The sequence below is a fragment of the Tachysurus vachellii genome, chromosome 2 (assembly GCF_030014155.1).
Source record: "Tachysurus vachellii isolate PV-2020 chromosome 2, HZAU_Pvac_v1, whole genome shotgun sequence".
Taxonomy (NCBI): Eukaryota; Metazoa; Chordata; class Actinopteri; order Siluriformes; family Bagridae; genus Tachysurus; species Tachysurus vachellii.
In genome coordinates, this window is record NC_083461.1 from 13,847,235 (window position 1) to 13,868,668 (window position 21,434).

The following is a 21,434-nucleotide window of genomic DNA, read 5'->3' on the forward strand; positions in this document are numbered from 1 at the left end:
GATGTTGATTCATCAACAAAAGTAGGCAATGAATACAATCACAATGAGGTACAATGGTCCATATACAACCTTTTCATTTAGACCAAGAGAAAGGATGCATTCAAAGGAAGTTTTCTTCTAAAGCAGAAGGTATGAAGCACCAAACCCTGCCCCAGTGACGCATATTCATTACTGCTTCTCTTTTTCACTTCATGCTTGCACATAGTCACCAAATACATCTCACTAAACGGGTTCAGCAAGTCCACTGATTGATATCTCCATCGCCCAAAGGTGGAGACCTTGTCCTTAGGTATGCGGGTGGCACTGCGAGTTTCGTGTCTAAAGCGACTTGAACGACTGCTACAATAAGTTTACAGTAAACGTCAGCACTAACGCTGTGATTGAGACGCAGACTGAGACGCGCCCTGTCTGTCCTATAGGCTGAACCTGAGCGAGGTGACGCGTGGAAGGAAGCGACGCCATGCGCTCAGTCCGCTCGACACTGCTCACATCACCATAGCGTCATATCCAACATATCAGCCGACAAAAACCTACACAGACAATCGTGTGCTTTAGCGTTATATAGCTTGTACGTTCGATACCTTTCGAGGTGCTAGCTGTGTTTGTGTCATCACTCCGGCAACAGAAAATGCTCGAGTGTCTTTGTGGGAACTGGTGCTTGCGTGTGTTTGAAGGAAACAAATCGACGTGGTATTTTCTGCTCTTGCTGCTCGTCTATGTGCTTTATCTCATTTTTGGGGCTGTCGTTTTCTCTCTGGTGGAATTGCCGTATGAGGACTTGCTCCGTAAAGAGCTCATTGACGCGAAGCAGCAGTTTCTGCGTGAAAATGAATGTTTATCTGAAGAGAAACTGGAGGCTTTTCTGTCCAGAGCGCTGCAGGCGAATAATTACGGCGTGTCCGTATTAAATAACAACACAACCAACTGGAACTGGGATTTCACCTCAGCGCTATTTTTCGCCAGCACAGTTCTCTCCACGACAGGTGAGTCCGGCCATCAATGACTAAAAATAGTCTCACCCGTAAGCTATAGAATTTCTTATCAAATATTTAAAGCACTTCCTGTTTGCTTAGACAAACTAACCTCTCATCTTCAATAGGCCTCAATCAGCCTCACTGATCTCCTGGTCTGGCCTTCTGTTTGTTACCTGGAAATTACACTTATGGTTAAACCCAGTCTTACTTTCATTCATTCATGTATGCATTTAAAAAAGGACCTTTTTTGTTGTCAGTCTGTCTAGTTCTAAGTGTAATGCACTTTGACAGCTCCTTCAAATTACGCATTGGCGCATCTCACGTATTTATATAACAAATGCAGTCAGATGTAATGATGATACAAATGATCAGTGACTCAGGTGAATGTGATCAGTGCCAGGTGAATGTGATCAGTGCCAGGTGAATGTGATCAGTGCCAGGTGAATGTGATCAGTGCCTCAGGTGTATGTGATCAGTGCCAGGTGAATGTGATCAGTGCCAGGTGAATGTGATCAGTGCCAGGTGAATGTGATCAGTGCCAGGTGAATGTGATCAGTGCCAGGTGAATGTGATCAGTGCCAGGTGAATGTGATCAGTGCCAGGTGAATGTGATCAGTGCCAGGTGAATGTGATCAGTGCCTCAGGTGAATGTGATCAGTGCCAGGTGAATGTGATCAGTGCCAGGTGAATGTGATCAGTGCCAGGTGAATGTGATCAGTGCCTCAGGTGTATGTGATCAGTGCCAGGTGAATGTGATCAGTGCCAGGTGAATGTGATCAGTGCCAGGTGAATGTGATCAGTGCCTCAGGTGAATGTGATCAGTGCCAGGTGAATGTGATCAGTGCCAGGTGAATGTGATCAGTGCCTCAGGTGTATGTGATCAGTGCCAGGTGAATGTGATCAGTGCCAGGTGAATGTGATCAGTGATTCAGGTGAATGTGATCAGTGCCAGGTGAATGTGATCAGTGACTCAGGTGAATGTGATCAGTGACTCAGGTGAATGTGATCAGTGCCAGGTGAATGTGATCAGTGACTCAGGTGTATGCGATCAGTGCCAGGTGAATGTGATCAGTGCCAGGTGAATGTGATCAGTGCCAGGTGAATGTGATCAGTGACTCAGGTGAATGTGATCAGTGACTCAGGTGAATGTGATCAGTGCCAGGTGAATGTGATCAGTGCCAGGTGAATGTGATCAGTGACTCAGGTGAATGTGATCAGTGACTCAGGTGAATGTGATCAGTGCCAGGTGAATGTGATCAGTGCCAGGTGAACATTAGGCTACTAGAGCATGTGGACACAGAAGGACAGTGCAGCAGCACTGCAGTTGTGTTGAAGGTTGAGTGAAGGAAAACTAGGTGTTGTGTTTCCTGGAATTAAGTAACTTCATCCGGCATGGGGATCAAAGAAAGGTGTGTACTAATGCACTGCCCATGGAGTAATCTAGTTTCTTTTTTTATTTGCTTTTATTTATACCATATAAAATAAGCTTTATCCTAAAGCTTATACTAAATAATCTCCTCATGGGTAGAAGGACATGAGCTGTTTACACATAACTATAACAAAAATGTGTTATTCTTATGTTACCGAACATTTTAATTTCAAGACATTAATACACAATATACAAGTATACAGTTAAAGAAAATGTTACTCCACCAAAACTGTAGTACAACATATTACCATACTGTGTACATAACAGCAAATGCACTACAAATGTAAATAAATCTGCCAGACAAAGGGCATGCCAAACAAAGTGACGTGTATAAATGCTGAGCATATCATTGCAAACATGACAATGTAAAATGTAAAAATAACAGCATAAGAGTGCAACAACATGATAATATAAATAAAAATAAGAATTTGTAAATTAAAAAGGGGGCATGTTTGTTTACAACTGTGCACATAAAAAATAGAGGTTTAATATTGTAAACTTTATAAAATATTCAACTTTTTGTTTAATATTGTAAAAATGTGAGCTCTATAGCAAGGACTGAGCTCGAAAGTTGGCTAAATTGCTAGATTTTTGTCTTCTTTGATATTGTTTGAAAGCCAATGAAGGGCTCTTTATAACTGTTATAACATGATGTGCAATTGTGTAATGTTAGTTGCAGTGCTATTGCACTGTTAGATTTCACAAGTGCACATCTTGGCGGCTTTCCACGAAAGAATCGCTAATGAACATACAACTTATCAACAGCAGATAATGCTGTGTTTGTAAGTGCAAATAAAAGAGGGTGTAACGTGTGTGAGCAATCTAGTCTGGTTTGTTTACTTGAGCTCAGGTGGGTGTAGAGGGCATCAGAATATTAAGACTGCCTGAGGGAGGAGCTGTTGCAGAGTCTAGTAAAGAAGGCCTAAATACTGTGGTATCTTTTGACAGCAGACATGAGAATGGGACATACATAATGTTGTTGACTTTATAGATTTAACATACAGTTTATTTAAGCTGCTGTATGTATAAAGGCCTGGTTTTCTCTGTCAATTTGATGGTTACACACACACGCGCACACACACACACACATACACACACAAACACACACATCAGAAAACGTTTGGTCACCTTAATTTCGAAGGTACAGGGATGGAGACATTGCAGAGCTCTAAGTTCCGTACTAATAATATGTTGTACTCCTATGCGCAAAAGTGTGTATCTCACTGAACCTGTGCACATTTGTGTTGTTAGGGTATGGCCACACAGTTCCTCTGTCAGATGAGGGAAAAGCCTTTTGCATCTTCTACTCTGTGGTTGGAATCCCATTCACCCTCCTGTTCCTGACCGCTGTGGTGCAGAGGGTTATGGTGTTCAGCACTCGACGGCCTGTAGCCTTCATACAGCGCCACTGGGGTCTGTCCAAGTCTCTGGTGACAAGTGTGCATGCATTCGTGTTAGCTGTCGTCATTGTCTCCTGCTTTTTCCTCATCCCTGCTGTAATCTTCTCTGTGATGGAGGAGAACTGGAACTTCCTGGAGTCTTTCTACTTCTGCTTTATCTCACTCAGCACCATTGGCTTGGGTGACTATGTGCCAGGAGAGGGCTACAACCAGAAGTTCAGGCAGCTGTATAAAGTGGGAATTACTGGTGAGTGTGAAAACTGAGTTCAATGTAAATGAAATGAACCTAACAAATAAATGAGTTTTGTATTCAGATGTCTAGTATGTAGCCAGTGTTATTGTATATGTCTGTCTTTTCTCTTCAGTCTATCTGTTACTGGGCCTAATCGCCATGCTGGTGGTTCTGGAGACATTATGTGAGCTTCAGCAGTTGAAGAAACTAAGAAAGTTATTTTATCTCAAGAAAGAGAAACCTGAAGACCAGCTTACAATCATGGAACATGATCATCTCTCTTTCACCTCTATGTCTGATCAAGGAGCCCCAGTCAGAGACTATAAGACAGATCTTTCCCCTGACATATCCCCAATATCAGCCTGTGATTCTCCTGTCATTAGGTAAGGTCCTAAGCAAATGTCAGATTTGGATAGTGAATAATCAATGCTTCTGAAGTAGATTAGTAGTACTTGAAATAATGGTTGGAATACATGCCGACTTTTACAAAATGGACCTATGATTGTAGCATTCATAGCATAGCTCATCATTGTGTAATAATAAATTATGAGACAGGAATATGTCATGTAAAGTTTTTAAATTGTTCGTAGAATTGAATTTGTCCTTAACAGCTTTTAGGTACTAAATATCTACAGTATAGGGACATGCAGAGTACCTTAGTAATTTTAAGTATTTAAAAGTGATAGAAATGTGTTAAAAAGGGATATATCATAAATAAGAAATCAACATCATTGATCATTCTGTGAATGTGTATTGATAGATACCTAATTAAGCACTTTTCCTGTGTGTGTATACGTGTTACCAGTGCCACCACTGTAAGTGAGCTGTAATTATAAATCAAAATTATTATTATTAGTCAAAAGTTTGGGCACGCATGCTCAGAGAGGATTTCTTCATTTGTATTATTTTTCACATTTAAAAATAATAAGAGTCACCAAAATTCTGAAAAACATAGAGTATAGAGGCAGTGACCATTAATTAAACAAATTAAATGATTTAACATTTTAGATTCTTTTTAGCCTTGATCTCACACACTTTACATGCCCCCGTCTCTCTTCTCAACTGCTTTTTATAAACGTTGTATTATTAATACCCCCCACCCCCACCCTTCACTTTAACATGGATGTAGGGGTTGTGGTTTTTGATTGGTATGTGTAGGTGTGTGCATGTGGGTTGGGTGGGTTGGATATAAATGATTATTTTCTTTTTCTTTGGTAAATGGCAGTCACAGGAAAACATTAGGGGAAAAACTGAGCAACTAAAATGCAAAATAAGTTCCAAAAACTAAAAAACATAAAATGGAGAACAGCAGGAAACGCATGACGAGGACTTAGCAAGCATGGACGGTAATTGGTGGGAACGGGATAAGGATTAGGAAGGGAAAACATTCCCAATCATTAATTTAAGATGAATTATAATCCCTTTTACTGTTTCCCACGTACGAACGGGGATGGGGGAAAAATAAATATAAGTAAATATAAACTTTAATACATTTAAGATTAAATGTGTTTCATGCAGACACTTATAGATCAAAAGTGTATTTTAAAAATGTTTAAGATATTAAAAATGCTAAACAAACATTTAACAAGCTGTGTCCAAACTTTTGACTGCTGCTGTACTGTAATGTCATTAATGTAGTTAATTGTTGTGAGTAAATACTGACGTCACGCAATATAGGAACATCTTTAAAGCAGAAGAAGGCGAAAACACACCATATATCCTGTATTCATATATGATTTGCATTAACTGAAACAGACTGGATCTTAATGCTGTTATAATGCTGTATTAGCTGATGTTGCAGTAGTAAATACTGTAGTTTTTCACTTGAGGGCACTGTTTTGCATTCTATGTGCAGTACGATGAAGGGCAATTACAAAATCAATTCTACAGACATGTTTTCAGATTGTGGTAATGAAAACTAGCTTGAAGCTACAATTCCCATGATTGGGATAATACATCATTCTTTTTTGTAATCTGTTTCTGTAACGTTGTTGCGGTGCTTATAGCTTGTTTGGTACAGTACATGAAGGTGTATGCTTTAAGACAGGGTATTAAAGAATCACTGTTACAAAATTCTTATGATCATTTTGTATGTTGGAATTCGTGTATGTAAAGCTTCAAAATTGTGAATAAAAAGTGCTGTCATTTAAAACTATAATACCTGTGCAGTCACCTGTAGAAATAAGAACTCTTAGTGGTTAAACTAGCATCTCTAGATAATTGTTAGTCATGTAAATATTGTACTCATCAGCCACACATCAGAATTATACAAACACCGCCCTGTAGACGGTGAGTTCATTTTGAGGCCATGCACCCAGGTTTGGATGAACTGCTGGATCAGTGAGGCCTTGAGACCAGCTGCAGCTGTACTGTGTGATGACAGCGTACCAATATGTCTGCTCAGATCTGTTAGCAGGAATGTGTGCACTGCTACAGGAAGTTAATGATGTGTTACTTTTAATAGGCATGCTGAAATTGCGTCAGGGTTATCAACATCCACAAAAAAAAAACTGCTGTTGTCATCAAGTTTGAACCTAAAAGAAAATAATTTTTTTTTCTGCTTTCTTCATTTTACAGGGTAGAACAATGTTGTCTGTATAGAACGAGGCTGATGGCTTATCACTGTATATCACTTTAACACCTTATAAAGCATTTCATATTACTTTCATTGATGTTTCCTGAGCAGTTTAAAACTCTGATTAGCCAGATACCGCTGTATAACAGCTGGCCTCTGGCAAACCATACAAAATGATTTAATGCTTTAATAACAGCATCCTCAACTGTTTCAGCTGTTTCTTTGTCTTTATCAGGCTTATGAAAATGATGTACAAAACAGGTCATCACTCACTCTCTCACTCATTTTCTACTGCTTATCCGAACTACCTCGGGTCACGGGGAGCCTGTGCCTATCTCAGGCGTCATCGGGCATCAAGGCAGGATACACCCTGGACGGAGTGCCAACCCATCGCAGGGCACACACACTCTCATTCACTCACGCAATCACACACTACAGACAATTTTCCAGAGATGCCAATCAACCTACCATGCATGCCTTTGGACCGGGGGAGGAAACCGGAGTACCCGGAGGAAACCCCCGAGGCACGGGGAGAACATGCAAACTCCACACACACAAGGTGGAGGCAGGAATCGAACCCCCAACCCTGGAGGTGTGAGGCGAACGTGCTAACCACTAAGCCACCGTGCCCCCACAGGTCATCACATTTATGTACAATTTATAGCACAATACAAGACAAGTTTCACAAAGTGCTATACAATATCATAAGGAAAATCCAATTAGTAATTAGTGTAAATAAAATACAAATGTAATGAAATAAAACAATAAACATCACAAGACTCAACAGAAGAACTCATGATACAACAGATCTTAAATGACTCAAATGTTTGGAAGGAAAAAATATGTTTTTTTAAATTAGATTTCAAATAGTCTACTATGCAGGATGCTTTTAGAAAAAAGGTAAGTTGTTTGAAAATCTTATGATAGAGGTATATCAAATCACATTATTAACACTTCTATGGGGTTCAGCGACATTGTGAAATATATAGACTTGCAAGTTTGCAAGAATACTTGTGGAGAATCCAGGGACAATTTATTTTATTTTGAAATAAATAGTGCTTACTGTCAGCAATAGGAATGTATTCTGGCATGGAAAAAAAGGGAGGGTGTAGTTCAGCTCACAGGTTGTAGCATTCTGTGATAAATTTAATAGAAATTCTAATTTACAGTATGTCTAATTCTATATAAAAGTCTGTCTAAACTCTAGGAAGTAAGTAAATGTAGGTTGGTGTAACATAATTGTTTCTTTAAAGATTAATCGCCAATGTACAAGGTTTTATAATCAGAACTAAACTTACTCGTATAGTCTCAGTATTAACGGGGTTGAGTATGTGCAGAATAAACGTGAATATTTCTTCTTGTGGTATTGATCATCTGAAGGTGTCCAGCTGCTTATTAGTGAGCATTGTCAGAGCTATTTTGCCTGACTAAGCACAGGTCTCCTCACTGAAGCTTCCAGGAGGTGAGGAAGTTCATCTTGATCAGTCCCCTATGAACAGCTCCCCCCTCCTTTATCCCAAACACACACCCACCTGCACCGCAAGCCATCTTTCAAAACCTGGCTCTGGGCAGTAATGCTGCCACACTGCTGGGTGAAGATCCCACACATGATGTGCCGGCGCAATGCAGAGAGGCTATCAAACTCCGGCATTTCCATCAAAGCTGCAGCCACTGAAACACAGGTAAAGACTTCTAAATTCTATCATCTGAATCAGTAGTCTGCTAAAGTCTTCCACAGTCTTAAGCAGTAAACCTTTTTATGCATTTAATAATAACACAATTGTTTTCCATTTTATATCTCCATTACACTATTGAAGAAATTAATTTTAAGATATTTTTGGAGTTCAGACACGTTTCACTAATGAACGATTTAATTGATTTGCTCCTTAAACATGGATCCAGTCACAGTCTGATGGTAAGGGGTGGAGGATACAATTATATTATATTTACAAGACACTTGGTTCTGATTTGTTTTGTATGTTTCAGTACAAACCTACACACCATACCTTCCTAGAATTTAGCTTTCCAGCCTGAAATCCTCTTATTGTGGGTGATCATATAATTGAAATAGATTTTTTTAATATAAAAAAATACAAGCCATAAAAACAGCAGTACAGCAGGTCAGACGTAACGACCCTGCAACTCTGTACATGGCTCCCATGCTATCCTAAGCAGCCTATTTTAAGATTCTTGAAGTTTAAACAGGACAGATTGAGCCTGTTAGAGGAGGTAAGACAAAGAGACCCCAGCATGCCTTATTGATCTTTTTCCTTCGCCCACTTCTCCCTGTGTTGATTGTGAACTGCACTCTGTTCCTATAGGCCTCATCTCTGCTGTGTCTGGCTGCTTCATTTACTGCAGTTAACCTGTCCAACAAGACTTTTAATAATACTAGTGCATGCAAACAAACTTAAAGAAAATAAAAATGTCTGTACTGAATAAATGTTTCATAAGTGTGAATGTCCTTTTTTTTTTAACAATTTCAAGCCTCACAAATTTATTTATTTATTTGGCACCAAACAAAACCCAGTCATTTGGTGACATTTTTTAAATATGGTATAATGTTTGGAAAGCTATTAGACCTGCAGCTGTGTTTGTATTAAGGAACTGTTCACACCCCTACACACACACACACACACAGACAGAGGGTTCATGTTTTTACTTCATCATATCTGTGAAATAGCTCATAATAATTTATAGCTAGCTAAACAGTTTTCCTCTCATTCTCATAAGGGCAGCACAAAAACAGACTTGTATATTTGTCCAATGCAAATTTTAAAGTTGGGAACATTTTTTATAGTTTTAATGTGTTTCTTCATCCAGGAACTGTACCCGCATTATGTTCCACAGCACTTGTAAAATAGTGAGCTACGCAGAGGAAGAAGATCTGGTATTAATTGATAACAGAGATTTCAAATACATGTTTTTAGAAAAGTGAAGGAGGATGACAAGTGTATTTAATTGCTATCAAAACACATTTTGGATCTTTGGATCCCTGATTATGGACATGTATTTAATTTTCCAGAAATTACAGTAATACACAAATGACCCTTACCATTGTATTGGCCTGTGAATTTCCTTCAGATATATTTAGTGTATGTGTATGAATAGTTAGTGTGTTTTTTGTTTATGAGGGAAATCTTCTGCATTAAGTCTATACCTGTCTGCAATATATTGTCTGTAGAGTGCATGTGTTTGTGTGTGTGTGTTGGCACCACATCCAAGGTGTTCCCCACCTTGTGCTCTGAACCCCCTAGATAGGCTCAGAAAATAAGATAAAGATAAAGGTAAAGGTTTACTCAGGTAAAGAGTTCAGAAAATGGAAATGTTGATTAGGATATATGGAAATTTCTGTGATTAATAGATATTATTAAACAAACACTATGATTAAACAAAATGCTATTGTATATGATCATTCATATTTTTTATAAATGTCAAACATCTTACAAATTCTGCCATGGTAACAATAAATTATTAGAAGAACTTCATCTGATTTCAAACTTGTTTAAAAATGGCATCTTTGCTTTTGTGAGAATTCCAGTAATCAGTTCATGACTGCTTTAGTTTGATCAGTGATTTCTCTTCATTTCCTGTAGGGGGTCTTTCTGCAGGGTGTTTACAAAATTGTAGGGGTTTTAGGTATCGTTTAGCTGTGCTCTAATTTCAGCTTTCTTCATTTTCCAGGATACGCGATACTATGGGGTAAATACTTTCTTTATGGTATATCATATTGACACATCTGGACAAAATGTCACTCGTGTGTGTGTGTGTGTGTGTGTGTGTGTGAGAGAGAGAGATAGAGGCTGTGTGTGTGTGCGTGACTGTGTGTGTATGAGACTGTGTATGTGACTGTGTGGGTGGGTGGGTGGGTGGGTGAGACTGTGTGTGTGTGTGTGTGTGTGTGTGTGTGTGTGTGTGTGTGTGGCTGCGTTTTCGCCGCATGAACGCGGTACTTCTACAGAGTGCGCTGCATTGATTTCGACTCGAGCTCTCAGGGTCCTTAACATCGTCCCCTCAAATATGCTCATCGCTGTATCAGATGGAAAAGTTACCGGAGTGAGTTGTTACGTCGTGCTGGTATTATTTCTTCTTGTTCTTTATCTGAACCGAATGCAGATCTCAGTTATATTTCAGCGTGGTCTCTCGACTTGCAAATGAATGCAAATGAATGGCTATAAGTTAGAAACGGTTGAGGTTACAGAGATTTCTTTTTTCTTTATGTGTGCAGAATCGTTCTCGATCTTTAAAACCAACACTTGTGTTGATGAGGATCTTTTTAGGCTTCATGCTGCAAGAGAACCGTTTATTGTCCCTATTGTCCCCATGTAACCGGTGCAGAGCTCAAAGCTTTCTGCATTTGCGCATGAATTACTAAACTGCAGTCTTCTTTGTTTTGCCTAGTGGAATGTGGAAATCACCGGCTGCGAGCCCACGTCGTCTGTCAGACATCAGCCCACAACTTCGACAGTTAAAATCCCTGGCCGTCGAAGAAGAAATAAAGGAGGACTTCAAGTCTTCCCGCTCGGTGGAGGACATAAAAAACGCGTCAATCGAGGAGCGCATTCTCAGAATCACGGGCTATTACGGCTACCAGCCATGGAGCTCCAATGGCCCAGGTGACACAGAGCATTACATCATTTTAATCACACTGATAACAACCATAAAGATTAACAATACGCGGTCCCAGGGAACTCACCTATCTGGTCTAGAAAGCTCACAGGAGCATCCAGAACTGCAGACAAAATAAAATGCTTTCCAAAATATTTACACCGCACTGCGCTGCATGCTCTAATATTTCTTTTCATTCCCATGCCATATAAAACTGTTGCACCACATAGCACCTCAAGTTTCATTTATTCCCCTTTTCTGTTATTTTATCATCATTTTGTCATTTGAACACTTAAAGGAACACTTTAACACATATATCTAGAGAAACAAACCAAAAAAATAAACCCTTGATTTAAAAACCCAATATGTCATTCATTCATTCGTTCATTTTCCACCGCTTATCCGAACTACCTCGGGTCACGGCCAATATATCATGTACCTGTAAAATTACTGATCTATTTTGTCTCAACTGATCTTAGAACATGTTCAAACTCTAAAGTCTACTAACATCTAGTGAACTCCTGGCTTTGACATTTCTGATCAGAGCAATATAGAGGCTTTCTTCTGGTTTTTCCTCCAAATAATTGGCTGGCATAGATCTAGGTGGCATCAAATTGTAGATTTGGTAATGAGGTGACCCATAATATGACTCTATACCCATTCTGCTTGTGTTCAAAAGAGTTGTTAGTGTTGTCAATTATTGTGAAACATGATGTAGCTTCTGAAGAGTTTTAGAATTTGTTTAATTTGTCTACTAAAAAATAGTTTGGCCTCAGATTTTTAGTGTCAGATTTAAGCTACCACAAAGTATAAACACGAAGACGTATTTATCACCTTTCAGTCAGCTCCAATTTTCAAGGTTAGACTGGAAACTATGTCAGATCCCAAGGTTTTTGTCTCTTGGAATCTGATTTAGTGTTTTAGACCAGCATTGACCCAGATACCTACAGACAGTGTTATGTTGGTGCATCTGTAACAAATGTTTTATACTGATAATGAACAATGTTCCCTTAATTTCACTTTACTGACACAAAGTATGTCACCCTGCAGCACTTTTTACATTAATAGTTAATATATTGCACTTACAGTTGAGGCCAAAATTATTAGCCCCCTTATGAAATTAGACAAAACTCTTGATTTCTCCATGGAAATGACCATTAACAACAAGTGTTTTATAGTGTGTTTGTTTCCAAAATAACAAAGACAAAATCTCCACTAAGTTTGATTAGGATATTTAATTGAAATAGTGAGTTGAAACAAGAAAGGGCAAAAATGAAACGTCCAAAATTATTAGCCCCCGGTCATTAATAGTCAATAGTGAACCCTTTCTGAGCCACAACTGACAACAACCTCTTAGAGTAGTTCTTTACTAGGTTGGCACAGGTTTCCTGAGGGATTTTAGCCCATTCTTCCATTGCAAATTGCTCCAGCTGGTCCAAATTACGTGGTTTCCGAGCATGGACATTCACTTTGAGCACTCGCCACAGATTCTCAATAGGATTGAGGTCTGGGCTCTGTGCGGGCCACTCCAGGACCTTTGTTTTGGTATCCTTCAGGAACTGTTGGACCAATTTCGATGTATGCTTTGGGTCATTGTCTTGTTGGAAGACCCAGCGTTGACCTAAGGCTAGACTACGAGCAGATTTCTGCATATTATCCCTCAAAATGTCAACATAATTTTCTTTTTTCATGATGCCATGCACCCGAACAAGGCTCCCTGTGCCTGAAGCTGCAAAACAGCCCCACAGCATGATGCTCCCACCACCATGTTTAACAGTGGGAACTGTGTTCTTAGAGTTGAAGGCCTCAACCTTTCTTCGCCAAACATAAGCAACATCCATGTGCCCAAACAGTTCCAGTTTAGTCTCATCAGACCAAAGCACAGACTCCCAAAACTCATCTTTACCTTTCAAATGTTCACGGGCACACCTCAGTCTAGCTGTGATGTGCCGCTGTTTGAGTAAAGGGGTTCTTCTGGGACGATGGCCCTGAAGCCCACCACGATGAAGAGCCCTCACAACTGTGTTCCTTGAAACATCAACTCCAGAAGAGGCCAGGTCAGCAACAATCATCTTGGCAGATGTCTGGGGCATCTTGCTGATATCTCTGACTATTTTCCTCTCCAGGGTTCTTGAAATCTTGCGCTTACGACCACGCCCAGGTTTGTTTCTTACAGAATTTGTCTCCTTGTACTTGGCAATGATGCAACGTACGGCGGTTCTAGACACTGTGAAAAGCTTGGAAATGGCAGTATAGCCTTCCCCCTTATCATGAGCCTCCACTATCTTCTTTCTGAGCTCAAGACTGATTTCCTTTGTCTTTGGCATGGTGAGTAAAAGTAGTCTCTCCCAATAATGTGTTCAAGTGCCCTGTTCCTTGGAGTCCTTTAATGCTGATTGAATGCCCAGGTGTTGTTAGGAAGCCAATTGACTGCACAGGTGTGGTTTGAAAGCTGATTGATTAATTAGGTGTGTTTTGAAAGCTGATTGATTAATTGGGTGTGTTTTGAAAGCAAATATTCACAAGGGGCTAATATTTTTGACCACCCCATTTTCACTATATTTGATTATAAAGCAAGCCTAAAAATGTATTTTATATTCCAAAATGTACCAAAAGCTACTAAATAGCACTGGCGAATGTTTGATTATATCAAGTTTTATCAATGCTGCAAACATTGGAAAGATCTTTAGGAAAATGTTCCAAAATTCCTGGGGGGCTAATAATTTTGGCCTCAACTGTATCTAAGTTATTGAAAATATTTGCTGATTTACTTTAATAAATTCTAGCACACATTTAACGTGTTAGACACACGCACACGCTCTCACATACACACTCGCACACTCGCATCACACACACACACACAGAAATATATCTTCTCTTAGAAACAACGGATTAATCCTTTTCTCTTACTTCAGGAGAATGACTTCTTGAAATATGAGGAACAATAGGCTGTGTCTTGCTTTTCATCTGGGACATGTCATTTTTATTTTTACTTGAGTGAGTTTCTCCAGACTTTTTATCATTGTTTTTCACCATTGCTTCAACTGGATAACTGGCTGTCACTCCTTGGAATATGACCTTTTCTCATTTAGGTACACCAAAATTGGGGTAGATGATGGATGTTTTTATTTGATAAGCACTTTATGGACACTTTGTGAGTGTAATTGGTCAGACATGTACATGGCATAATGAACTGCTGGGTATTTTAACCAGCTCTGTTTAAATTTTTGGTTTCCACATCCAATAATTTGCTGTAAACACATCTGTTTTGATGGATTGTTTCAAATTTTTGTGGAACCATGTGTATCACGGTATGGTATGAAGAACTGTGGCTGGGCCTTATTTTTTCCTAATCCACACTCTATAGTAATGGATCTTATTACAATCTGATTGAGAGAAACATTTGAAAAACTGATGTAATGAACAAAAATGAGGTGGATTATATACTCATCCCCCAACCCCCCTGCCTGCCCCCACATTTAAATGAAAAAAAAAATGGATAGCTGTAAAAGTAGACTAAGCATACTGTTTAGTAGAGACCTTTATTAATTAATAAAAATTGCGTATTTGCCTTTAACTGTGTAGTTTACACCACATTATTCATATCGCAACATCTATGGCACATTTGAAATATTGCATTGCTCAACCCTAATAGCTTTGTTATTAAGCTATTTATAGATGTTAGCTCTCCCCATTAATATTCCGACTAGCTGTCACTGATGAAGTCTATTGTTTGCTAAATAACATTACGTAATCAGTAATTCACACCATTTCTAATGGCCTCTAATTACAAGCCATAAACAATTCTGTTTTTGCTGTTGTGTCTTTTGGTCGATGAGTAATATGATTTAACCTTTCCTGTGAGTTTACTGTAAAAGAGAAATTAACTAAGACTATATTTGTTGAGTCATCAGTGATAGAGGAAGACTCCCAGCTTCACTTGCTATATTCGCCTTGATATATGTAATATGCATTGCCTGATTTGTATGCACTCTCAGGCAGCAGACTCTCTGTGTGTGCAGTGTAGTGATGATTCTGTACACCAATACATCTTGTTGATGCAGCTTTAAATCTGCTCTTTACTCTAATCCTAAACTATACGTTTTAACACTATTCACACTGAGGCATATTATTCTGCATTTACGATTAACTGTCAGTAACTACTGTGAAATAAGAAACATGTCTATTTATGACATTTAGGAATGATAAGTCTGGATCTGCTGATGCATGCAAGAATTTACCTCCATAAATCTGAGTGCATAACAAGTGTCTAATCAGCAATCAGACATAAGGGACAGATTCTGTAGGACTTTACAGAAATGTAGGTGTTTCCATATTTCCCTATTTAAGAACTTTGCCAGATTACTGGAGCTGCAGTGGTCTGATGGAGGGTGATTGATCCTGTGACCATGGCAGTGTCTCTGTGCTTTTTGATTTGCAAGGTGAAATATGGAGGGTGGCTGCTCCTGTCTAAATTAAACTAGGATCGATGGTGAGGTGAAACCTAGTGGTCAAACAAAGTAACAGATCAAACTATCAAAGAAAACACTGAGTCACTGCCTATAATAAGTGTGATCATTGGGTCTATTTGTACTGTGCAATTTAAGTAATTTTTTTTATTCTGCATGTATCATAAATTGCATGAATAGCAGATAGGTAAGTGAATGACAGAGAATGGAAATCCTGTGCAATATGTAAAAACATTTTCTTTCTTTTAATTATACAAAGCAATGGTGTTGCTTGAAGATACTTTAAATTTTGTTTCTCAAACATTTTGAAGCCTTTATTTGTAAAATAAATAATATTGACTCTACTTTCAGATGTTTTAATGAACATATCAAATCAAATCAAACCTATTTAGTCAAATTAAATTAATCAAATTAAAATTTAGCTCATTTCTCAGATGTATGAAATAAAATTTGGCTATTTTTTGGCTAGGACACTTTGAGCTTTCTATCAGTAGAGTACACTGGGTCGACATCATTAATAGGCTAATTTGTTATTGAATTTTTAGTTTTTGAAGTAAAATAATTTAAAAAGTGAGAAAATATTCTTTGCATTCGATTCCAAAAACAGAATATTACCCAATATTCAGGCAGATAAGACATAATTAACTGGTTATTATTAAATCTTAGGAGTCATAGTCTTCTGGCCGACTACTGCTTGGGGCCATCTGTCTGCACCTCACACCTGCAGATTATTGACTGCTGCAATAACAGCTCTATAAAGCTCTGCTATAATAAGTACCCATGTTGAATTTCATTAACTTTTTTGTCAGTGTGTCATGAATGATGACCAGGTACATGTAGATGGAGCTTGAACTGATTGGTCAAACACAATCATTCTATAATTCTTTGAGTAATGATGTTATTATGGCGTAATAAGTATGGAACTGCGGATATGTGAACTAGCAGTAAAGTTTACAGTTGTATATGATTTAGCAGAGAATAATGAGAATAATGATTATATAAATATAATATATATATACATAATATATATAATATAAAGATGTAATTAAAAGATATAAATATAAGCTGAGGTGTCTGTGTTGAAACAAGTTGTGTTATTCCATAGTCCTGTGAAACGACATTTTTTGCCAAATTACACAAGTTATTATAGAGAAATGATGATTAAAACCCACTTGATTTCACCTTTCTTTTAACTCACTATGAAATGAACAGGCCACATATAGGTTTTCTGACTATAGTTAAACTTCACACTGTGTTGTTTTTGTGTCTGCAGTTGATGAGAAGCCAAACAAAGAGAGGGTGGAAGTGAAGGTTGACAGCCATATTGGGACAAATGTGATAAGTGTGGAGAGTACAAGTAGGCAGCAGACAGTACGTTGCTGTCTCTGCTGGACTGTAGCCCACCTGAGGCAGGCACTGTGGGGTGTTACTGTGGTTCTCTGTGTCTGTTCATCGTGGACGGGATCCACTCAGCTGGCCAAACTGACTCTCAGACAGCTCAATGTGCCCTTCACGCTCACCTGGTTCTCTACCTCCTGGAACTGCCTTCTTTTCCCACTATACTACCTGGGCCACATGTGTTGGAGCAAAGAGAGGCAGAGCATTCGACAGTGCTTCAGGTGAGAGCTGGCTGATAATCTTCAGAGGGCTTTGAGTGTTGGGTCTACATTTATGTTTAGAAGAAAAGGAAGAAAAAATATCTGGCTCTTGTCCTGTTTTTTATCTGTTTCCTTTTGACAGCTCATAAGGATGAAAAGGGATGTTTTGTCTGTGCTCAAGCAAAAAGTATTTCTTTCTTACTAACAAGGCCTGACTTTGTATGGCACGTAAGTTCATGCTGAATGACATTCAGTGTTTTGTGTGTGTGTGTGTGTGTGTGTGTGTGTGCATAAACACAGGGAGTGCTGTCAGTTCCTGGGTGATGATAGACTGTCAGTGAAAACGCTGCTGTCAGTAGTGGCACCATTTGGAGTGCTGTGGACGCTCACCAGCTACTTATACCTGCAGGGTCTACGCAGGATACCTGCAACAGATGCCTCAGCTCTCTTCTGCTGTAGCCGTGCGTTTGTCTTTCTCATTTCCTGGATCGTGCTGCGTGATCGCTTCATGGGTGTCAGGGTGAGATTGACACTGTGAGGACATTTAGATTTTCTTTCAAGTGCAGAAAACAGCAAATAACGATACAAAATAGCTGTTGGGCTTGTTACACTGTTCATTTTACTGTGTATTTTTTATGCATTTATGTTTATTGTCTTTTAGATATTACTTTTTTGTATGTACTTTTGAACAGGATTAGAATACAATGGAAGTATCTGTGCATATTACTGACCGCACATGTTTGTCCGTATACATCCAAAAACGGATGAATGTTGCTGAGGTATTCTTCCATGCAACAGCCATCTGTTGCCATGACAAATAATCCCTTGGGAATTTGTCAGGGGTCATTCACATCTCATTTGAGGTCATTTTTGTTTCACACCTTTGTGCCACTCTGCCCTCCCCTGTTTTCAATGATGTCAATCTGGATTGGTTGATTTTAAGTAAAAGCCTACCTCAAAACCAGACAGCTATTGGGCCGTACTATCATATTCATAAATATCTGTATACCAGCTTTCCTTTTTAATGTTGTATATTTTACATTACATTTTGTTCACATAGTCCAGGCCAGTTCATGCATGTCAAAATTAAGCAAAACCTGCCCTCAGAAGCTGTATTGGATTTAAAGAATGATTTACATGCAGGGCACTTATGCTACTTTAACTGTAGTTAGAGATCTGATTTTGGTCTGCTTGCCCTCCTGTATGGTAACTGCAGTGAAACTTTTATGCCTCCCTAAAATGGGTCAAATCTGATATGGGGCTGTAAGTATTTATAAGCTTGTTTGTGCCAGAGAGACACACAGTGGTGCATGAAGTATTCATACTTTTATTCATTTGTAAATCATAAATAATAAAAGAGTTCACAGGATCCTTTCATAAAGTCTTTGCCACCTGCTTATATGGTCACTATCATGATGCTGTCAAAACCATCAATCTCTTCCTGTCAGCCTGCTTTAAATACAAAAAAAACAACAATATTTGTTTCTTCTGTGCTTGTAGATTGTCGCAGCTATTTTAGCCATTGCAGGCATAGTAATGATAACATACGCTGATGGGTTTCACAGTCACTCTGTGATTGGCATTTCCCTGGTGGTTGGAGCTGCATCAACAGCAGCCATGTACAAGGTAGCACTAGATAGATTGCTTTATACTTCATATTGAGCACTAAAATGCTGCATTGTTTCATGCTGTGGCTGACTACAGAGTGATTTATGAGCATGCACTTTTCTCTCTGCAGGTACTGTTCAAGCTGGTTTTGGGTAGTGCCAAGATAGGGGAGGCTACATTGTACTTGACTGTCCTTGGAGGAGCCAACATGGTCTTTGTCAGCATTGTCCCTCTGATACTCATCCTCACTGGAGCTGAGGATTTTGGCTCACCCAGAGAGATACCTTGGCACAGTCTGTGTTGTACAGCTGCACTACTGCTGGGTAAGATTAATTTGTGCTACATTTTCATTTTGGAATGTGAATGTGTATACACCCACACACACACACACACACACACACACACACACACACACACACAACCTGTGATGTCACCCATTATTAATCATTATTGTGCTTATACTAGTTTTATACATGTGTAATTCTTTGAATTGAGTATGCAGTCTGATTGATCTTTTTTGTGCCCTAGCGTTCAATTTCCTGATAAATTTTGGTGTTTTGATAACGCTTCCTACATTGATTTCTTTGAGCATTGTCCTCAGTGTGCCTGTTAATGCTGGTGAGTTGCCCTCATACCTGTGACATGGATGTTTCTAATAAACATTAATAAATATTCAATAAATCTCAATCAAATTTAAAAGGCCTGATGTCAAACATGGCAGTAACTTTTGCAGTTCATAGTCTGCTATGCCTGTGTTGTTACATGCAACTCTATTGTAATAACATTGTAACTATACATGTACTACATACTGGTAACTACTGAGAATTTTACACAAGGGGTGCTGTGATATGCTACTATATGTACCAGTGTCTGTATCTGTGTCTTTATTTGTGTTCTTTCTATTGTTCTTTCATTCTTTCTTCAAACATAAAACCCCAGAGGCAGAAATGTCAGCACTTTCACCACAGTCTGTGAATTCTGGCTTTGTCAGTTCTTTGAATTATTACAGACTTTGTTGGGGCTGGAAAAAAATAATAAAGACATCAAAAAAATGTAGACAAAAGGCTATTACAGTTGACGTATATCATAGGCTAACATCTATTAAAATTGTTACCCCATAATAGTCAGGAAAAAGGTCGACAAGACTTGAACAAATTTGAATTTGAGAACAGAAATATTAAATCTGTTTAAAAGTCTAAAATTATAATTATTTTAATTGATCACAACTCTGACATACACTGTCACCTCATTGTTTAATTCCCCTCATTGGTAAAGAAATTTGACCGTGTGCACTTTTTTGTTTCGGCTTTAGTAAAATCATATTGATTTAATTATAAAAGTAATTGGTGAAAGGATGGTTTGTGGTTGCTACTCTTCTTTGGTAGTTCTACTGTATTTAATCTGTGGTTAAAAATGACAGATTGGTATTAAGTTGTCTAAAACAAACTTCTAAAGGCATTAATAGAACTGTCAAGATACCCTTGTCTACTTACACAATCTTCAGTAGTTTGTTTATAGTTGCTTCTATAGTGTATGTGTAACTGCATAGATATTAGAGGCACTTAGTATAAACTGGATCTAAATTCACCTGACATTTACATCCTGCTCTTTTTCCTCCTTTTTCCAGTAATAGACCGCTACATGTGTGATATCCAGTTCAACAGTGTGCGCATCATTGCCGTGTCCACTATCTGCCTGGGCTTTCTGTTGCTGCTGCTCCCAGAGGACTGGGATGAATATCTGCTACAGCTTTACTCTATGGTGTATAACAGGAAGAAGCCAAAAGAGGGAAGCAGAGACACACACACTGAAACACTTAGCTCTAGCAAGACTGGAAAGTGCAATGCTAAAACAGCAAGTTCTTGTTAAGCTGATGTTTGTTTCATGCAAGAGGAGCATTGCATTCATGACAGTGCTACAGAAATAACAGCACTTACACAAGAAGGTAAAGCTATGTAAAGATTCGGAGGAGCAGAATACGCAGTACCTCTTCAGTTGATATTTACAGAGACTGTCAAATCATGAGGTATAATATGAACAATGACTCCATCTTTTATTTATTTATTGCATCAAAGCACAAGACTGCATAATGTGGCATCTTGCATAATTCAGAGTTCTAGATAGAAACTGATCTATGCTGCATTTTTTTTTGTATTGAACAGTTATGTTTAATACAGCTGAATATATTGTGACCTTAATGAATATCCCATCCATTCCTAACCCAGATAGAACCTTCTAATACAATATAACACAGTATAATGGCAATTTATGGACTGAAAGCATATATGGATATACAGTACTAATCTTCAATTTCAATGCATTGCCAAAGCCTTCACAGTAATGCTCTTATTAAAAAAATATATATATACGCAGATTGTTTTTTCTATCTATCTATCTATCTATCTATCTATCTATCTATCTATCTATCTATCTATCTATCTATCTATCTACATATATATATATATATATACACATATATATATATATATATATATATATATATATATAAATGTAGGCATTTTACAGCTTTTATCTGAAACA

The 21,434-nt window shown here is 38.4% G+C and overlaps 2 protein-coding genes across 3 annotated transcripts; both read left to right on the forward strand.

Moving 5' to 3' along the window:
* The first annotated feature begins 221 nt into the window (after window positions 1–221).
* On the forward strand, window positions 222–6,193 carry kcnk1a (potassium channel, subfamily K, member 1a). Its single transcript, XM_060857713.1, has 3 exons — window positions 222–983; window positions 3,655–4,050; window positions 4,169–6,193. Exons 1-3 carry the CDS (start codon window positions 629–631, stop codon window positions 4,420–4,422), a joined length of 1,005 nt encoding a protein of 334 aa, XP_060713696.1. The 5' UTR covers window positions 222–628; the 3' UTR covers window positions 4,423–6,193.
* A 4,036-nt stretch (window positions 6,194–10,229) lies between these two features.
* slc35f3a (solute carrier family 35 member F3a) lies at window positions 10,230–21,311 on the forward strand. 2 transcript variants are annotated; one of them, XM_060857748.1, is made up of 8 exons: window positions 10,230–10,312; window positions 11,012–11,226; window positions 16,961–17,306; window positions 17,586–17,805; window positions 18,786–18,911; window positions 19,024–19,216; window positions 19,422–19,511; window positions 20,521–21,311. In XM_060857748.1, the coding sequence occupies exons 1-8, from the start codon at window positions 10,308–10,310 to the stop codon at window positions 20,760–20,762; spliced, it is 1,437 nt and encodes a 478-aa protein (XP_060713731.1). In that variant the 5' UTR covers window positions 10,230–10,307; the 3' UTR covers window positions 20,763–21,311. The 2 variants fall into 2 exon arrangements, with proteins under 2 accessions (XP_060713731.1, XP_060713723.1); XM_060857740.1 differs by lacking the exon at window positions 10,230–10,312 and adding an exon at window positions 10,588–10,666.
* Window positions 21,312–21,434: the final 123 nt, after the last annotated feature.

What these genes read in the sequence shown, in the direction of transcription:
- slc35f3a (XM_060857740.1), top strand. An exon ending in ATGGAGCTCCAATGGCCCAG is followed by an intron (nt 11,227 to 16,960) that starts GTGACACAGAGC and finishes TTGTGTCTGCAG; the next exon opens with TTGATGAGAAGCCAAACAAA. An exon ending in CAACAGCAGCCATGTACAAG is followed by an intron (nt 18,912 to 19,023) that starts GTAGCACTAGAT and finishes TTCTCTCTGCAG; the next exon opens with GTACTGTTCAAGCTGGTTTT.
- kcnk1a (XM_060857713.1), top strand. Translation starts at nt 629, where the DNA reads ATGCTCGAGTGTCTTTGTGGGAACTGGTGCTTGCGTGTGTTTGAAGGA. An exon ending in CACAGTTCTCTCCACGACAG is followed by an intron (nt 984 to 3,654) that starts GTGAGTCCGGCC and finishes TTGTGTTGTTAG; the next exon opens with GGTATGGCCACACAGTTCCT. An exon ending in GTATAAAGTGGGAATTACTG is followed by an intron (nt 4,051 to 4,168) that starts GTGAGTGTGAAA and finishes TTTTCTCTTCAG; the next exon opens with TCTATCTGTTACTGGGCCTA.